A 16,010-nucleotide genomic window follows, 5' to 3' on the forward strand; every position below is an offset into this window, starting at 1 on the left:
GCTTAGCTGCTAGTTTGAACCTTGAAGTTGAGCAACTTGATGTGAAAACTGCCTTTCTCCATGGTGATTTAGATGAGGAAATCTACATGGAGCAGCCTGAAGGGTTTGAAGCAAAAGGTAAAGAGCAGTTAGTTTGCAAGTTGAAAAAGAGCCTATATGGATTAAAGCAAGCTCCAAGACAATGGTACAAGAAGTTTGATTCTTTCATTGTGGATCATGGTTATGACAGGACTACTTCTGATCATTGTGTATTTATGAAAAGGTTTCCAGATGGAAACTTTATTATTCTCCTGTTGTATGTGGATGATATGTTGATTGTTGGCCATGATGCTAAGAAGATTCAGATGTTGAAGGAAGAGTTAAACAAGTCTTTTGCAATGAAAGACTTAGGACCGGCAAAACAGATTCTTGGCATGAAGATCACACGTGACAGGAAGAAGGAGAAACTTTGGCTATCTCAGGAGAGATATGTCCAAAAGGTACTTGAGAGATTCAACATGAGCAACTCCAAACCGGTTTGTTCTCCACTTGCAAGCCACTTTAAATTAAGTTCTAAACAGTGTCCTTCAAGTGATGAAGAAAAAGATGAGATGGAAAAGGTTCCTTATGCATCCGCAGTTGGTAGCTTGATGTATGCCATGGTTTGCACAAGGCCGGATATAGCTCATGCAGTTGGTGTGGTTAGTCGGTTCCTCTCCAATCCTGGTAAAGAACACTGGTCAGCAGTGAAATGGATACTCAGGTATCTCAAAGGTACTTCTAGTTTCAGCTTATGTTTTGGTAATGATAAACCTGTGTTGGATGGATACACAGATGCAGATATGGCTGGTGATGTTGATTCTAGAAAGTCCACATCAGGATACTTGATGAAGTTTGCAGGGGGAGCAGTCTCATGGCAATCAAGGTTGCAAAAATGTGTGGCATTATCCACTACAGAGGCTAAATATATTGCTCTTACTGAAGGGGGCAAAGAGTTGTTATGGATGAAGAAGTTCTTACATGAACTTGGCCTAGTTCAAGAGAACTTTGTGTTGCACTGTGATAGTCAAAGTGCAATCCATCTCAGTAAGCATCCTACTTTTCACTCTCGGTCAAAGCACATTGAGGTTAGATATCAATGGATTCGAGATGCTATGGAGATGAAGTCATTTGCTGTCGAGAAGATCCATACCGATGACAACGTGTCAGACATGATGACCAAACCTCTACCGAGAGAGAAGTTTGAGTTTTGCAGAAGGGAAGCAGGCTTGTCAGAGCCTCCTAAATTGAAGCTTACATGTTGATCGCCAGTATGGCGAATTCCTCACATGGTGCGTGAGGGGGAGATTTGTTGTGTGGTCCCGCACCATGTGATGGTGGGACCACCACATTAATTGTCAAGAGACATGTTGTCTCTTGGAATTTAAATTAATGTGGGTCGGGTACTGTAGCAACAGCTGAAAATTTAACAAGAAAGGAGAAGAAAACCGAGAAAAAGAAAGAAGAAGAGGCAGCAGAGCAGCCTGCGTTCTTTCTTCGATTTCCAGTTCGTTCACCGTTGGATCGGGCTGAGATTTTGACAGCAGCTTCTAGACACATTCCTCTTCATTCTGGACGGTTGGATCGAAGATTGGTGGTGTGGAAGCTGGCCGTTTTGACAGAAAACGGGGCTGTCAGTTTTGTGAGTTTTTCTCAAATAATTCTCCTTTAATCTTGTTGTAATCCGAGAATAAGTAGTTCTTGATGATATATATGTTGTATCCCTTAGTTGAATCTGAGGAAGAACAGTTGTGAACCCATTATTTGTGATAGTGGAAGTTTTTAGGTGGACTCCGGTCCCGTGGTTTTTCCCGCATCGGGTTTTCCACGTAAAAATCTTGGTGTTAATTTGTGTGATTATTTGCATTATATTTGATCATTGTTTGAATCTGTTTTTTACTGCACAAAGAGGGAAAAAGGATTGGGACTTGTGAATTGTGAATGTATTCCGCTTAATTGATCCGGTTAGTTGTCCCGAGTTTTCCCAACACCTTGGAAGGATGGGTGGCTCTTGGTTGCTTGGAGGAAGAGAGGATCGCTCTGTTGCACCTCAAAGATTCTCTTAACTATCCCAACGGCACCTCCCTACCTACCTGGAGAAAAGAAGACACCCGCTGCTGTGAATGGGAAAGTATTGTCTGCAACAGCAGTACAGGCCGAGTCACCGGACTCTATCTTTGGAGCGTAAGGAATCAGGAACTGGGAGATTGGTACTTAAATGTCTCCTTGTTCCTTCCTTTTCAACAACTCAACAGTCTCATCTTGATGGATAATCGTATAGCTGGTTGGGTTGAGAAGAAAGGTTTGCTCTCTTAAGTATTATTTTGATTCTCCACAGTAATTCATCATCGAAGAAAATATAAATCATATATAGTAATAAGGTGTTCTTTGATTCCTTACATTATTAATCCAACCACAACAAATATTATAATCATCAAATTGTACCATTACTTTAACAATTACTCCTTTTACTTTCACTTTCACCGTATCAACCTCTTTACATGAAGTCACTCTAACAATTACAGGCCTCTTGATCATTCAATAATTAAATTACTCTAATAATATTTTTTTATTCTTTACATCAAGTCTTTAATTTTTTATATATATATATAGGTGGTTATGGGTTACATAAATTGAACAATTTGAAGATCCTTGCCTTGGAAGATAATAGCTTCAATAACAGTATTCTATCATGCGTGGAGGGGCTTCCGTCTCTTAAAACACTATATTTAGATTATAATAGACTGGAGGGGTTAATAGATTTGAAAGGTTAGTTTTTTTATATCCTATTATTTTTATAAATATTAAATTTAATTTTAAAAAGCACAATTTATGTTTTGTAGTGAATTAATTTATTTATTTTTTGATAAATATCAAGAATCCTTGAGCAGCTTGAAGCACTTGGGTTTGGGCGGCAACAATATTAGCAAATTGATAGCCTCAAGAGGTAACTAGTAATACATTCACATTACCTACCTGGCTGGTACATCATGAAGATAATATTCATACAATATTAATTATACGTTTCTTCCCTAACTAACTTGCAGGTCCAAGTAGCTTGAATACTCTATATCTAGGAAATATCACAACCTATGGAAATATGTCCCAGTTACTGCAATCATTAGGAGCATTCTCAAACCTCATGACACTTTTTCTACACCATAATGATTTTAGAGGAAGAAAATTAGGTGATGGTAAGTTATATATTTTACATATAGTGATGTTTATATATTTTGGATTAATTCAAAAATTCAATTTGCTATTTTTGAACAAACAGAGTTACGAAATTTAAGCTCATTGGAAAGTTTGTATTTGGACCACTGTTCTTTAGATGAACACTCCCTTCAAAGCCTTGGAGCACTGCGTTCTCTAAAAAATCTATCATTGTCTGCTCTCAACAGCAATGTACCTTCTGGAGGTAAATTAACCATTCTATTTTTTTTTATGCCCGCTACAATTAGATGTATCTGTATAGAATTCATCTTTTATGTTTTAGCAACCCGCTAAATAAGTCTTGGAGAGACAATTAAATCTCAAGTTTAGAAATTAACTCAATTGAAATCTTTAGTATTCTAAAAGTCTACCAACCATTTAATATTAACAATATTTCAATTTAATTTTGGTCCTCTCTCAGCACCATTTCAGTGTAATGTAAACACAATGATAATATAAAAAAAATATTTTTTTTTAATGAAAAAGTAACTTTTTATATTGAAAGTGCTATTTTTAGGAGGAGAATAAATTAACAATGACATTTTTCTTTTTTTCTTTTCATCAGACATATCAAAAATCCCTCTTTTAATTGGACTCTACAATTTCTACACTTCCCTTCCCATTTTTTAGTTTGTTTTAGCCATAATTCATTAGTAAGGAATTATTGTATATAATAACCTCTTAGGAAAGTTGAACAAAGAAATCAAGGGAGATCTTGTTTATATATACGTGGACTTTTTTTTTTATCCTTTTATATATGGACCAATCAAAATAATTTACACTGATAGATTGATATTATAAGATATTATTATTTTCAAAACCATAAAAAAAGACAACTTGAGTGCTTTAAATATCTTGAAATGATAGATTACAAAATATGAAATTATAAAATAAAGAATATTATTTTCTAAATTTACTATGACATAAAAAAAAGCAATCTAGAGAGAGAGAACGGTCCAAGTCTTATCAATCTATAGAAAGAGAAAGAATTAAAAAAGAATGTTAATAACACTCATTAATGTCGTGAAGAAATTTATTTTCTCTAAAGAATATCAATTTAATGTAGATAAAGAATATATAACCCATTTTCCTTAGCTGATAAAATATTTAATTGACCGGAATTAAGACCATCTTGAATTCTACCAAAGAAATATCTTGCCAATAAAGCATTTTCTTAAAAAAATATATATGGAATTAAGAATATCAGTTTTGATAGTTTCACTTATGATTTCCTTACATGTTAACAAAATATGGCTTTTTCTAAAAGACAATTATGAAAAAAATAATAGTGTGATATAGGTTGATGAAATTATAATATTTTAAACTTGAACTTTTATTTTATTTGTATAGCCTTTATTTTTTAATATTAATCTGGAAAATTAAAAAAAATAGTAACTAATTATGAGTCAATTAAATAAAAAAACTCGAGAAACATAAAAAAAAACATAAAAAATACACTACCCAACCAATAATTGACTAGAACCACGTGACGCCCACCACCGAAACTAGCAACTTATTAGCAATTTGCTTACTAGAGCAAATTGATCATTAAGTGAGAATTAAATTTCAAATTTAGAAATCAACTCAATTAAGATACTTATTATTCATTTTATAAGCTGCTTCTTTTTAACTCTTTCATTTCCTTTATAATTTTAATTGTTTCTATGTTAATATAATTTCTTGATTGTGGCAGGCTTCCTTCATCTCAGGAACTTGGAATTCTTAAATTTAAGTTACAATACTCTCAATAATAACAGCATCTTACAAACCATCGGTAAGATTGATAACTCTTATTCTCTCTCTCTCTCTCTAGGTTATATATTTTCTATTAAAAACTCAGAGTTTTAAATCTGTTTTCAAAATTATAATGTGATCAGGCTTATGTGACTTAAATAATCTTCAAGAGCTACATATGTATGACAATAATCTCAGTGGTTTCTTGCCTCCGTGTCTGGCGAATTTGACTTCCCTTCAACGTCTAGATCTCTCTTCCAATCACTTGAAGATCCCTGCATCATTGAGCCCATTATACAACCTTTCAAAACTCAAGTATTTTGATGGATCAGGTAATGAAATATTCACAAAAGAAGATGATCATAATCTGAGTCCAAAGTTCCAGTTAGAGTCCCTCTATTTGAACAGTCGTGGACAAGGTTTGAGAGCATTTCCCAAGTTCCTTTACCACCAAGTGAACCTACAATATATGGATCTTACAAACATCCATATAAAGGGAGAGTTTCCAAATTGGTTGATTGAGAACAACACATACCTACAAGAACTTCATTTAGAAAATTGTTCTCTTTCGGGTCCATTCTTGTTGCCAGAGAATTCTCATGTGAATTTGTCATTGCTAAGTATATCCATGAATCACTTCCAAGGCCAAATCCCTTCAGAAATCGGAGCTTGTTTGCCAGGGTTAGAATTTTTATTGATGTCTGATGATGGTTTCAATGGAAGCATTCCTTTCTCATTGGGTAACATTAGCTCACTGCAAGCGTTCGACCTGTCAAACAACAGTTTGCAAGGGCAGATCCCTGGATGGATAGGGAATATGTCTTCTCTTGAATTCTTGGACTTATCAGGGAACAATTTCTCTGGTCGTTTACCACTTAGATTCGACACTTCTTCAAATTTGAGATATGTTCATTTGTCTAGAAATATGTTGCAAGGACCGATCGCAATGACATTTTATAACTCAGTTGAGATATTCGCATTAGATCTTTCCCATAATAATTTAACTGGTACAATTCCAGAATGGATTGGCGGGCTATCTAACTTGAGATTTTTACTCTTGAGTTATAATAATCTTGAAGGTGAAATCCCAATTCAATTATCCAAGTTGGACCAATTAACTTTGATTGATCTTTCTCACAATCACCTTTCTGGTAACATCCTCTCTTGGATGATATCTACTCATCCTTTCCCACGACAATATAATTCCTATGATTATGTGTCCTCATCACAACAATCTTTGGAGTTTACAACGAAGAATGTATCCCTTTATTATATAGGCAATATTATCTGGTACTTCACGGGAATTGATTTCTCATGCAACAATTTCACAGGAGAGATTCCTCATGAGATTGGAAACCTCACCATCAAGGCATTGAACCTTTCGCACAACAGTTTGACTGGACCAATTCCACCAACATTTTCAAACTTAAAGGAAATAGAGAGCTTGGATCTTTCGTACAACAAACTAGATGGAGAAATCCCACCTCGACTTACTGAACTATTTTCTTTAGAAGTTTTTAGTGTGGCACACAATAATTTGTCCGGTAAGACTCCTGCGAGAGTTGCACAGTTTGCCACATTTGAGGAGAGCTGCTACAAGGATAACCCTTTTCTTTGTGGAGAACCGCTACCCAAAATATGTGGTGCGGCTATGCCACCATCACCATCGCCAACTTCAACGAACAATGAAGATAATGGTGGCTTCATGGATATGGAGGTTTTCTATGTGACCTTTTGGGTTGCATACATCATGGTGCTGCTGGTGATAGGTGCAGTTCTATACATAAATCCATATTGGCGACGAGCTTGGTTTCACTTTATTGAGGTGAGCATCAACAATTGCTATTATTTTCTAGTGGACAATCTTCCCATTTTATCCAATTTGGGTTTTCATAGCCATGATGGTACCAAGACTTGGTGCATCGTTGTGTATTCTAGTTTTAAGATTTAAACAAGTTTAAAGACATGCTCGAGCGATGTTGTATTAATTTATACAGTTCCATTCGGTTTTGAGGGTTTTTATACAGTAGGGGCTTTTTAATTCCACGAGTTTTTACTTCCCTTGTATATTACATTATTACTTGATTTTTACAGATGATCAATTCAAATTTACAACACAAATATCCAAAAATATTTAATATTAAAGGGAATACATTACAACACAAATATCAATTCAAATTTATTTCACTGATTGTATATAAGCTTGTGAGCACTTAGATAATTTGCTTGATCTACAACTTCAGTAACTGAGAGTATTGAGCTGTCTTAGATTGAGTTTCCCAGCTATTATCAAAGGGTAATGTCGAGAACAAATCCCTTAATCCCTTCAGGGCTGACCCTTGCCCATATGGCACTCCCCGGCCACTTGAAATGGATGACCACCCGGTACTGAGCAAATTAATGAATCAAAGCAGTCTCGAGATTCCACATAACAATTCATCTCCACTTCTGAATACTCTAAAATGTCCAGCATATGCTGCAATGCTTGATTAAAGTCATTTGATTACGCTTAGACTAGGTATCGGATGTTCCAAAAGTGATGTATAGAAAACTAGAAAACCTTAGCTTTCACCTGGAGCTAAAAAGAAAAAAATTAAACTTGCTCTAAAAAAAACTAGAAAATGAGAATTACAAGAATAATAGATCCAATTAGACATGGACAAATATCCGGTGAAAGAATACATGAAGATAAAGTTAAGTCTCTTGTTAGAATCTTTAATTACAGGAATAATAGATCCAATTAGACATGGACAAATCAAAATGCATTTCTTCTCTTCCTAGCATGTCCTTTAGCTTTATCATATTTCCAGCTGCAATTGCCACAACAAGGAGAAAGTTAAGAAAGCAAAGAAGGGAGCATTAAAAAACTAATCTGGCATTATTTGTTTCATGAAAACCACTTTTCTGGAAACAACTTTTCTATGTTTGATAAACTATGAAATTACAAGGTCCCACTAGGGAAAGACAAATAGATATGGAGTCATGTTATGAGGCAATTTCTGCATAAGTTCTAATCGTAGATTGGGTTTTGTCAGATTCCAAGTGAAGTCTGTTCAGAAACTAAACAACATTATGGCTTAGAGGACTATTGAAAATGATGATTTATGGCATCCCTTAAAAACTTTAAAAGGTGTCAAGTGCATTTTATTTCAATCCACCAATATTCCCCCCTACATTCCCTCCTTATGTTCTGGAAAAAAAAATAGTTTTGGAATTCTTTCCACAATGAACTTGCATTATTTTACAGCAAATGCATGTACCAATCCAACAACCATTTTCATTCTACATAAACATACTCATGCGAGGGTAAACGATACATTTCTATCAGCAAGATAGAGATCCTTGCTCAAGCTCTTAAGAACACAACTTACAATTCAACATTTTGGCTGTAGTCATCAACCAGAAGATACAATCCCTCCGAATGCACTGCTCAATGGCTGAAAAAGGCCACCACGTTTTCAACTTTTCCACCTCTATATGCAACCGATATTTGGAATGTAACCTTCTCTCTTCATCTCCTCATTCAGCAATTGGTATATGTTCTTCGAATGATGATGTAAGGTGCCACCAGCATGAGCTCCAACGTCAATCCAGCTACAGCCAGGGGTATTAGAGACACCACACTGCCTCATCTTTGCAAAATCATCCCACCTTCTCATATTTGCATATATCTTAGATGAGATAATTGCATCTCTGGAAACAATTGAATGACCCTTACACCAACATATGCATTTCTACGCCTCTGACAGGCACCAAGCAATGGCCCAAACACAATTTCATCTCGTTTTCCAGGCATCTTCTTGATTAAGTCCCAAGCTTCGTTCAGAAGTCCTGCACGCGCACAAACATCAACCATGCAAGAATAATGCTTGACTTTTGGGACCAATCCAAATGACAATTTCATTGATTCAAACAATTGGCAGTCCTCATCAACCAATCCGGCATGCACACATGCAGAAAGTACTCCTATGAAAGTGATGTCATTAGGCTAAACAGTGCCATTATCCTTTGACATGCGTATGAATAATGATAATGCTTCCAGGGCCTGCCAATGGAAAGCAAGAGCAGAAATCATGGCATTCCATGAGACCTCATTTTTATGAGGCATACTCTCAAAAACCCTGAGTGCATCATCCAAGCTCCCACATTTTGCATACATATCAATTAATTCACTCGCAACGTAGACATCGTGTTGTAAACCTCTTTCTGATGCATGTGTCTCAACCCATTTCCCCAAATCAAGGGCCCCTATTGTGGAACATGCAGACAATACTTCAATCATTGTGACTTTATTTGGATTAGGACTTGCCTCTCTCATTCCATTGAATAGTACAATTGCTTCATTGGAAGCTCCATTCTGTGCACACATATGAAGTGATAGTTGAACAAAAAAAAAATCTTATTAACTTGAAACGCATTTACAAATTTCATATATTTGTGTGGTTTTTATTTCATAGCTGATTAATTAGGAAGAATTCAAATTTCAAGTTAGTTTAAAGGAACAGAAATAAACACAATTCCACTATATGTGACAATTACAAAGTATAAAACCGATCTAATTACCATGTGATAATGGCATTCCAAGTGACAACATCCTTGTTCGGCATTGAATCAAAGACCCTCCTCGCAGATATCAAATCCCCACGCTTACCATACATGACAATCAAGGCAGACCCCACATACGAATTTACCTCCATCTTCTTCTCCAAAACAAGCCCCTCCACCCATCTCCCCAAACCCAAAGCGCCACACGCCCCAAGAACATTCACCAACATCATCTCATCTGGCTCAAATCCCCCACACGCCCCAAGAACATTCACCAACGTCATCATCTCATCTGGCTCAAACCCCTCCTCCCATTTCCATAAACAACCCAATTGCCTCCTTAGCAAAACCCATCTTAGAATACCCCGAAATCATCGAATTCCACGACACCAAGTCTCTGTCACCCATTCATCAAACACCTTCCGTGCAAACCCCATTGCGTCCATTGTAGTCAAAGAATGATTCACATACTCATCACCATCCAAACCAACCTTAAACACCAGACAATGACCAATCTTTCCATGAACCAAAGCCCAAACATTCCCTCACGCTATAAACAAAAAAGGGTATGTGAAATTATTTGCTTTTAGGCCTAAAGACTCCAGCTTGTAATACAATTCAACACAAAAATCATAAGCATTTGTGTGTGGATTTGTTTTAGTAGGTTTTTCGATTTGCATTGTTTTATCAGAGATAAAAGCTTTTCAGTTAGGGTTTGATGATGTTTTTTTTGAGTTTGGAAGTTGAGGTTGGACTATCTTGTTGTATTTGTCTTAGTATTTTTCTTTTCTAGGTACCTAATATTTCTTGAAGTCACACCTAAAAGAATTTCAGCAATTAAGCTTACATGATATATTCACATACTAAGCACCTTACCAGTTCTTGCTGAAGTAGCTTAATTTGCTGGAAAACAGCATATCTCTCCTCTGTCATCTAAGAAATAAGAGCACTTGCCTGAAATCACAAATATCACTTCAAGCACATGACAAGGTCTCCGTATCAACATCCTAACAAGTCTATTCGGTGTCAAAGAAACAACATTTATACACCACGGGGACTTCATAAAAAAAATTTGTTTTCCATGCATGTGACGCTGAAAGAAGACGCAGGAAGAATGTATATCCTATAATGTGGAGAAAATTAAAGATGCAGTCCCACCAAAATTATCCAAAGGTTGCATAAAATATTAAGAATGGTGGTCAAATCCTAGTCATGCAATTGTCAATGAATGAGAGAAAAATACAGCCCAGAAGTTGGCATTGATAGATGGCCTGGCATCAAACACAAAATCGACCGTACGTATTATACAAGATAGACAAATGAAAACATAAACAACTCATTTAGCATTTCCAATCATGCATCATTCTTAGTTTTTCCAATATTTGGGCTCTAAAATTTATTAACATCAGAAAAACAAAGACACACCTCAGACGAGTTTTCTTCAGGCTCCGGTCTCTGGACATAAGACCATGAAACCTACAGAAACGATCCACGTTATAGAGAAACAATCAATCAAAATGAAAACGAGAAAAGCCAACCATAATTCAAATCAAAGACGAGGGTATCAGACACTCACAACAGTGTATTCAGAAGAACTAAGATTCTCATTATCCAACACAGAAGCTCTAGGTGAAGAACCATGCTGTAGAAGAAAATCAATTTGCATAACCCATAAAATCAAGCTAATCAAATTCAAATGCAGAAAATACTCGCAATTGCTAGTGATAGGTGCATAGGTGCAGTTTTGTACATAAATCCATATTAGCGACGAGCTTGGTTTCACTCAATTGAGGTGAGCATCAACAATTGCTATTATTTTCTGGTGCAGAATCTTTCCATTTTATCCAAGTTTGGATTTTCATAGCCTTGATGGTACTAAGACTTGGTGCTTCGTTGTGTATTCTGGTTTTAAGATTTAAACAAGTTTTAAGGCATGCTCAGGCAATGTTGTATTAATTTTCATTTGTGTTTTGTTTTTTCATTTTAGCTTCTGTGTGATATAATAATTAAATTTCTTCATTGGTTAATCCGGGCAAGTATTTTCAGTTTGAATCACGAATTTAACCGGTTAAGCCTTGAAACCTGGGTCAATCTTGTAATGACGTCCTGGGAAACATTTTTCATGCTTAACTTGATATATTTCCATTTTCAGATTGCTATAGTTAAAGTTTTGTATGAAATTCGTATACTGAGTGGAAAGAGCTATTGGGAGTATGGATGCAAATGAAGATGGTTTGTTAGATCTTTGAATTGGTGTGTGGATTCTGGAAAGCTTTGAATCCTAGACATTGAGGTAATTAACATCTTTGACTCTTAATTTTGAACCAATCCAGATTACAATTCTTCTTGTTGCCATTCTAATTTGCCAGGGAAAGAAAGAATATGCTCTTTCACTCGTCTGTGTCGGATATTTTATGTTTCCAAAGTATTATTGTGTGTCAAATAATAAAGCTATGCAGACATGCACTATCTAGAGGGAGTTAAGCTACTACTACCAGCCGAGGAGGCTGCTGATAGACTTGCAGATAGTATGCTTGCTTTTAAATAAAGCTCTGGAGTGATAATAACCAGAGTATTCAATTTTTAGCTGAATTTAGCTGAAGGTAAGTCACGTATTGCGTATAGAATATCCTGAGCGATAACTTGCTTTTATAAGCAGAAATGACCGATTTATTCTAGATTATAGGATAATGATAAAAGGCCTTTCGTTCGCTGTTCTTTATGGTCCACAATCCATGTTTGTTATTATTATTACAATTATTATTAAGAATTGAAGCTGCAAAGCGGGGGAAAGAGAAAGGAAGACTTACCTGGAGCTGCTACTTAAAGACGAAGACGATGGTGATGGAGGGCTGGCTAACCAATGTTACTTTCTTCCCCTCTACTTCAGTTTTTCGTTCACTTCACCTCTGTTCTTGCTTTTCTCTGCTTGTTTTCTCTCTTTTTTCTTTTTTTTTTTTGCTTTCTCTTGTTCCCTCTGTCTCTCTCTGTTCTTGTTCCTCTTGGTCTCTCTCTGTATTATCTGTGTTTGTTCATTTCGTCTGTGTTTTTTTTTTGCATTACCTGTCTGTGGTTCTCCCCTTCTTTGTGGCCTTTCTCTGTTCGTCCTGGTTTCTCTGGGTTTGTATTTGGTTGGTTGGATCAACAACCTACGGTGAGGGGAGGTTAAAGTTCCCTTTTGCTGGAGGAAGGTCACAAGTCTCTCTGTCTTCTCTCTGTCTCTGTTTTTTCCCAGCTGCCTCTTCGTCTCTGTGTGTTGTGGACTGGTCTTTATAGGCAAGAGAATGCCCCTTCATCACTCCCGGTATAGTGTGGAGATTACCACGGTCCTGTCATGCTTGAGAAAAAAAATGCCCATTACTGGACTGTTAGGGGCACATTGTGGAGGAGAGATACTGGATAGAGACGTGACCATGATCTACTGCCGTTTCTGCTGAATCGGTGGGATGAAGGAGATGAATAGTTTGCGTTGAAACGGCGTTGTTTTCACCTGAAAAGGCTATTTTAATTTTTCTCCTAGATCAATTGCAATTGAAACCCTGTTGCCATTTACAAAACAATTTTTGGTTTTCAATTTAATTAATTCATTCTTTACTTAGCTATTTAACTTTTAATTATTTTAAAATTAGCTTTGGAATAATTAATTAACCCTCCGTATCACCATTTATTTATTTTGGTTCTTTAACTTTAATTTTTTATAATTTTGATCAAAATTAATCCTGAATTTTGATATTTTTTCAATTAACTTCTAGATTTTATTAATTAAACTAATTTAAAGTTTACTAAAGTCCTCAAACTTCTCAATTCTTTCAAGTTTTGTCCAAATTAACTTTTAAATTTATAATATTATCCTTAATAGTCCTCAAATTCCCAATTTGTGTTATCTTGATTCAATTTTTAAATTATTATTTTTTTCATATTTATTTATTTTTTTAAAAAATAAAAAATTAGATTATGACACATCATATATTGTTAGTTTAAAGGAACCGATTGATTTACATATCAGATTACAAATCGATAGAAATCATGGTTATTTTATAAGACTGCAAAAAACTTTCAAGATGAAAGTTATTTTATAGATGATTAGTTTGAAATGTGAATCATATTGTTTATTCTTACTAGGATATAATTAGGGCATTTTACCTATTCCGGAAGCTCTGTGAGCAAGGTTATCAAAAACGCTTTTTTAACACGACACGGAACATATAATATAAACTTGACTCGTAAACTTGAATCGTAAAATCGCAAGTAAAATTTTTTAACTAAAAATCGTAAAATTGCAAGTAAAATATTTTAACGAAAATCATAAAATCACAAGTAAAATATTTTAAACAATACAAATATCCAAACATATTACACTTCTGCAGACTGCAGGTACCACTTCAGTAATCAAAGATATCCATGCAGATTGCAGACTATTAAAAGTCATGCCTAACTACTATTTAAAGGATAAAAAAAGAAAAACAATGTATGTTAAGATATTACAATCTTTTGTCAGGCATTGAAGTCGAACACAAAGGATCTGGACATAAAGAGTAACTCCCTAGCTTCTGTAAAATAACCACAATCAATTTTGAAACTAAGAAACCAGGCCATGACACAACAAGTTCAATCAACCGTTTATGAAGGCCTGATGATCTTGCACATAATGCAATACCACTTTTTAACTGAATCACATCTTCATGTTTCATCAAATGACTTCAAAACAAAAGATGTGCAGGAGTTTCTTTGCAACCAAACAAGCCACAAATCTGGTGCTTCCAAGTTTATGAAATTCAGAAGATCCAACAGGTTGACAACCATGTCCTAAACCTCCACTGACCTCATATGTTAAAATTTCAAATTCTCAGAAGCTATACCATAAATATGACACTTAACATGATAGAAGATTCACAATTTATATTAAACACAATTTAAATCACAAAGCACTGTATTTTATTCTATATTAAGCATTGATGCATAGATTCAACAAAAAAAAAAACAGAGGTTATATTCATTCAATAGAAACACTCCTAAAAACAGAGCTTTGTGAATATGTGCCATAACTCCTCCCAAGTCCAACCTGTACAAGTCCTCCCTCTTTTCCACACTCATTCCTAATTGAAGCTCCATTCCCGTATTCAAATATTCTTCCGTTCACATCTTTTTTTGGTTTTAATTCACAGTTCAGGAACTTATCAAGTGAAATATGGTTATATTCATTCAACAGAAGCACTCCTAAAAACAGAGGCTGTTAATTCAAAACAATGATAATTTAGTTCTCTTCCATTTCCAGCTCTGATGTTTTTTAACTTGATCGAAGCATAGTAAAAAAAATTAATTAAGAAAAAAGAACTGAAATAAAATAAAATAAAATTATAACTTAATATAATTTTTCTAAATACTGATCGAAAAATAGAAGCATGAAAAAAATATAAAGGCAGAAAAACAGAAACAAAACAAGAAATAATGATGAAAAAAATGATGAAAAAATTAAGGATAACGCATAATAATCGACATATATTAAACACAAAAAAAAACTAAAATAAACACAATATTTTGAAAAAATACCTTATGAAATCGATCGGGTAAGAAATCACGAAAATCAAAGTCGATGAAATGAGGAGGAAGGACTGAGCCACTGAGGAGATGAATTTGGAGAGAGCGGAATCAATAGGACTGTAGGAGTTCTTTCGATCGGGAGAGAGAGCGTTTCAAGAGATGGATTATGGAAGAATGGAAGAAAGAGACTACTGTGCTGAGTCAGAGGACATAGGGCATTTCAAAATTCTGCTTTTGTTGAAAGTTTTGCTTAACTCGGGAAAACGTTACGTTTTTAACGTTTTTTCCGAGTTGACCTGTTTTTAAGCGAGTTTGACCGGGTTTGACCGATTTTACTGGTTTTCGAGTTTTAACCCCGATTTTACACATTTTATGTGTTTTAACTCGTAAAATCGGACAATTTTACGAGTTAAAACGCATTTTTAACAACCATGTCTGTGAGCAATCTTTCTATTATCAATATAGCAAATTTGTCGACATTTTTCCAACCACCATGACTTTTAACCACTATATTTATTGTAGTAGTTAGTAGTTGGTTGATATTTATTGGGTTGCTGTCAAGGCTCTCATTTCTCTTATAAATGGAGACAAAGAGAAGAGTAGAAGAAGTGTGCAGTGAGTGCAAGTGCAACTGTGAGAGTGAGAAAGTGCAGATTTGAGAGAAACACCGAGTGTAAGAGTGAAACACTGGGTTTTGTAGGATTGTATTGGGTTGAGTTGAGTGTTTGTATCATTCCTCCAATAATATACAATATGCTGCCTCCATAGACGTACCTGGTTTTGGGAAACCACGTAAATTTGCTTGTTTGTATTTTATTTGTGTTTGCTTTCAGTCCAGTATGCACAACAAATTGGTATCAGAGCATTAGGGAAGCTAGAACACTAAAAAAACACGTTTTTTCAGCCCTCGGTTCGAAGTTGCAGAATTTTCAAAGTTCTCATATCTTGATTTTGACCAC

The 16,010-nt window shown here is 35.2% G+C and overlaps 3 protein-coding genes across 3 annotated transcripts in view; 1 reads left to right on the top strand and 2 right to left on the bottom strand.

Moving 5' to 3' along the window:
- The first annotated feature begins 1,444 nt into the window (after positions 1-1,444).
- Positions 1,445-7,006, top strand: LOC133674017 (cuscuta receptor 1-like). The gene is made up of 7 exons (XM_062094974.1): positions 1,445-2,320; positions 2,632-2,787; positions 2,897-2,965; positions 3,066-3,212; positions 3,296-3,436; positions 4,907-5,005; positions 5,109-7,006. The coding sequence occupies exons 1-7, from the start codon at positions 2,284-2,286 to the stop codon at positions 6,914-6,916; spliced, it is 2,457 nt and encodes an 818-aa protein (XP_061950958.1). The 5' UTR covers positions 1,445-2,283; the 3' UTR covers positions 6,917-7,006.
- An 80-nt stretch (positions 7,007-7,086) lies between these two features.
- LOC133674817 (mitochondrial outer membrane import complex protein METAXIN-like) overlaps positions 7,087-16,010 on the bottom strand; it is a 38,651-nt gene continuing 29,727 nt past the window's right edge. The window contains exons 1-2 of the transcript XR_009835274.1: positions 8,337-8,434; positions 7,087-7,537 (exon numbers count right to left, since the gene is read on the bottom strand). The gene's annotated coding sequence lies outside the window, so the exon portion shown is untranslated. Of the gene's footprint in view, positions 7,538-8,336 lie in introns of the transcript that reaches the window.
- LOC133674818 (pentatricopeptide repeat-containing protein At2g34400-like) lies at positions 8,868-10,616 on the bottom strand. Its single transcript, XM_062096080.1, has 2 exons — positions 10,387-10,616; positions 8,868-9,322 (listed from the first exon to the last, which is right to left on the bottom strand). Exons 1-2 carry the CDS (start codon positions 10,441-10,443, stop codon positions 8,954-8,956), a joined length of 426 nt encoding a protein of 141 aa, XP_061952064.1. The 5' UTR covers positions 10,444-10,616; the 3' UTR covers positions 8,868-8,953.

Source organism: Populus nigra, chromosome 15, assembly GCF_951802175.1.
Source record: "Populus nigra chromosome 15, ddPopNigr1.1, whole genome shotgun sequence".
NCBI classification, from domain to species: domain Eukaryota; kingdom Viridiplantae; phylum Streptophyta; class Magnoliopsida; order Malpighiales; family Salicaceae; genus Populus; species Populus nigra.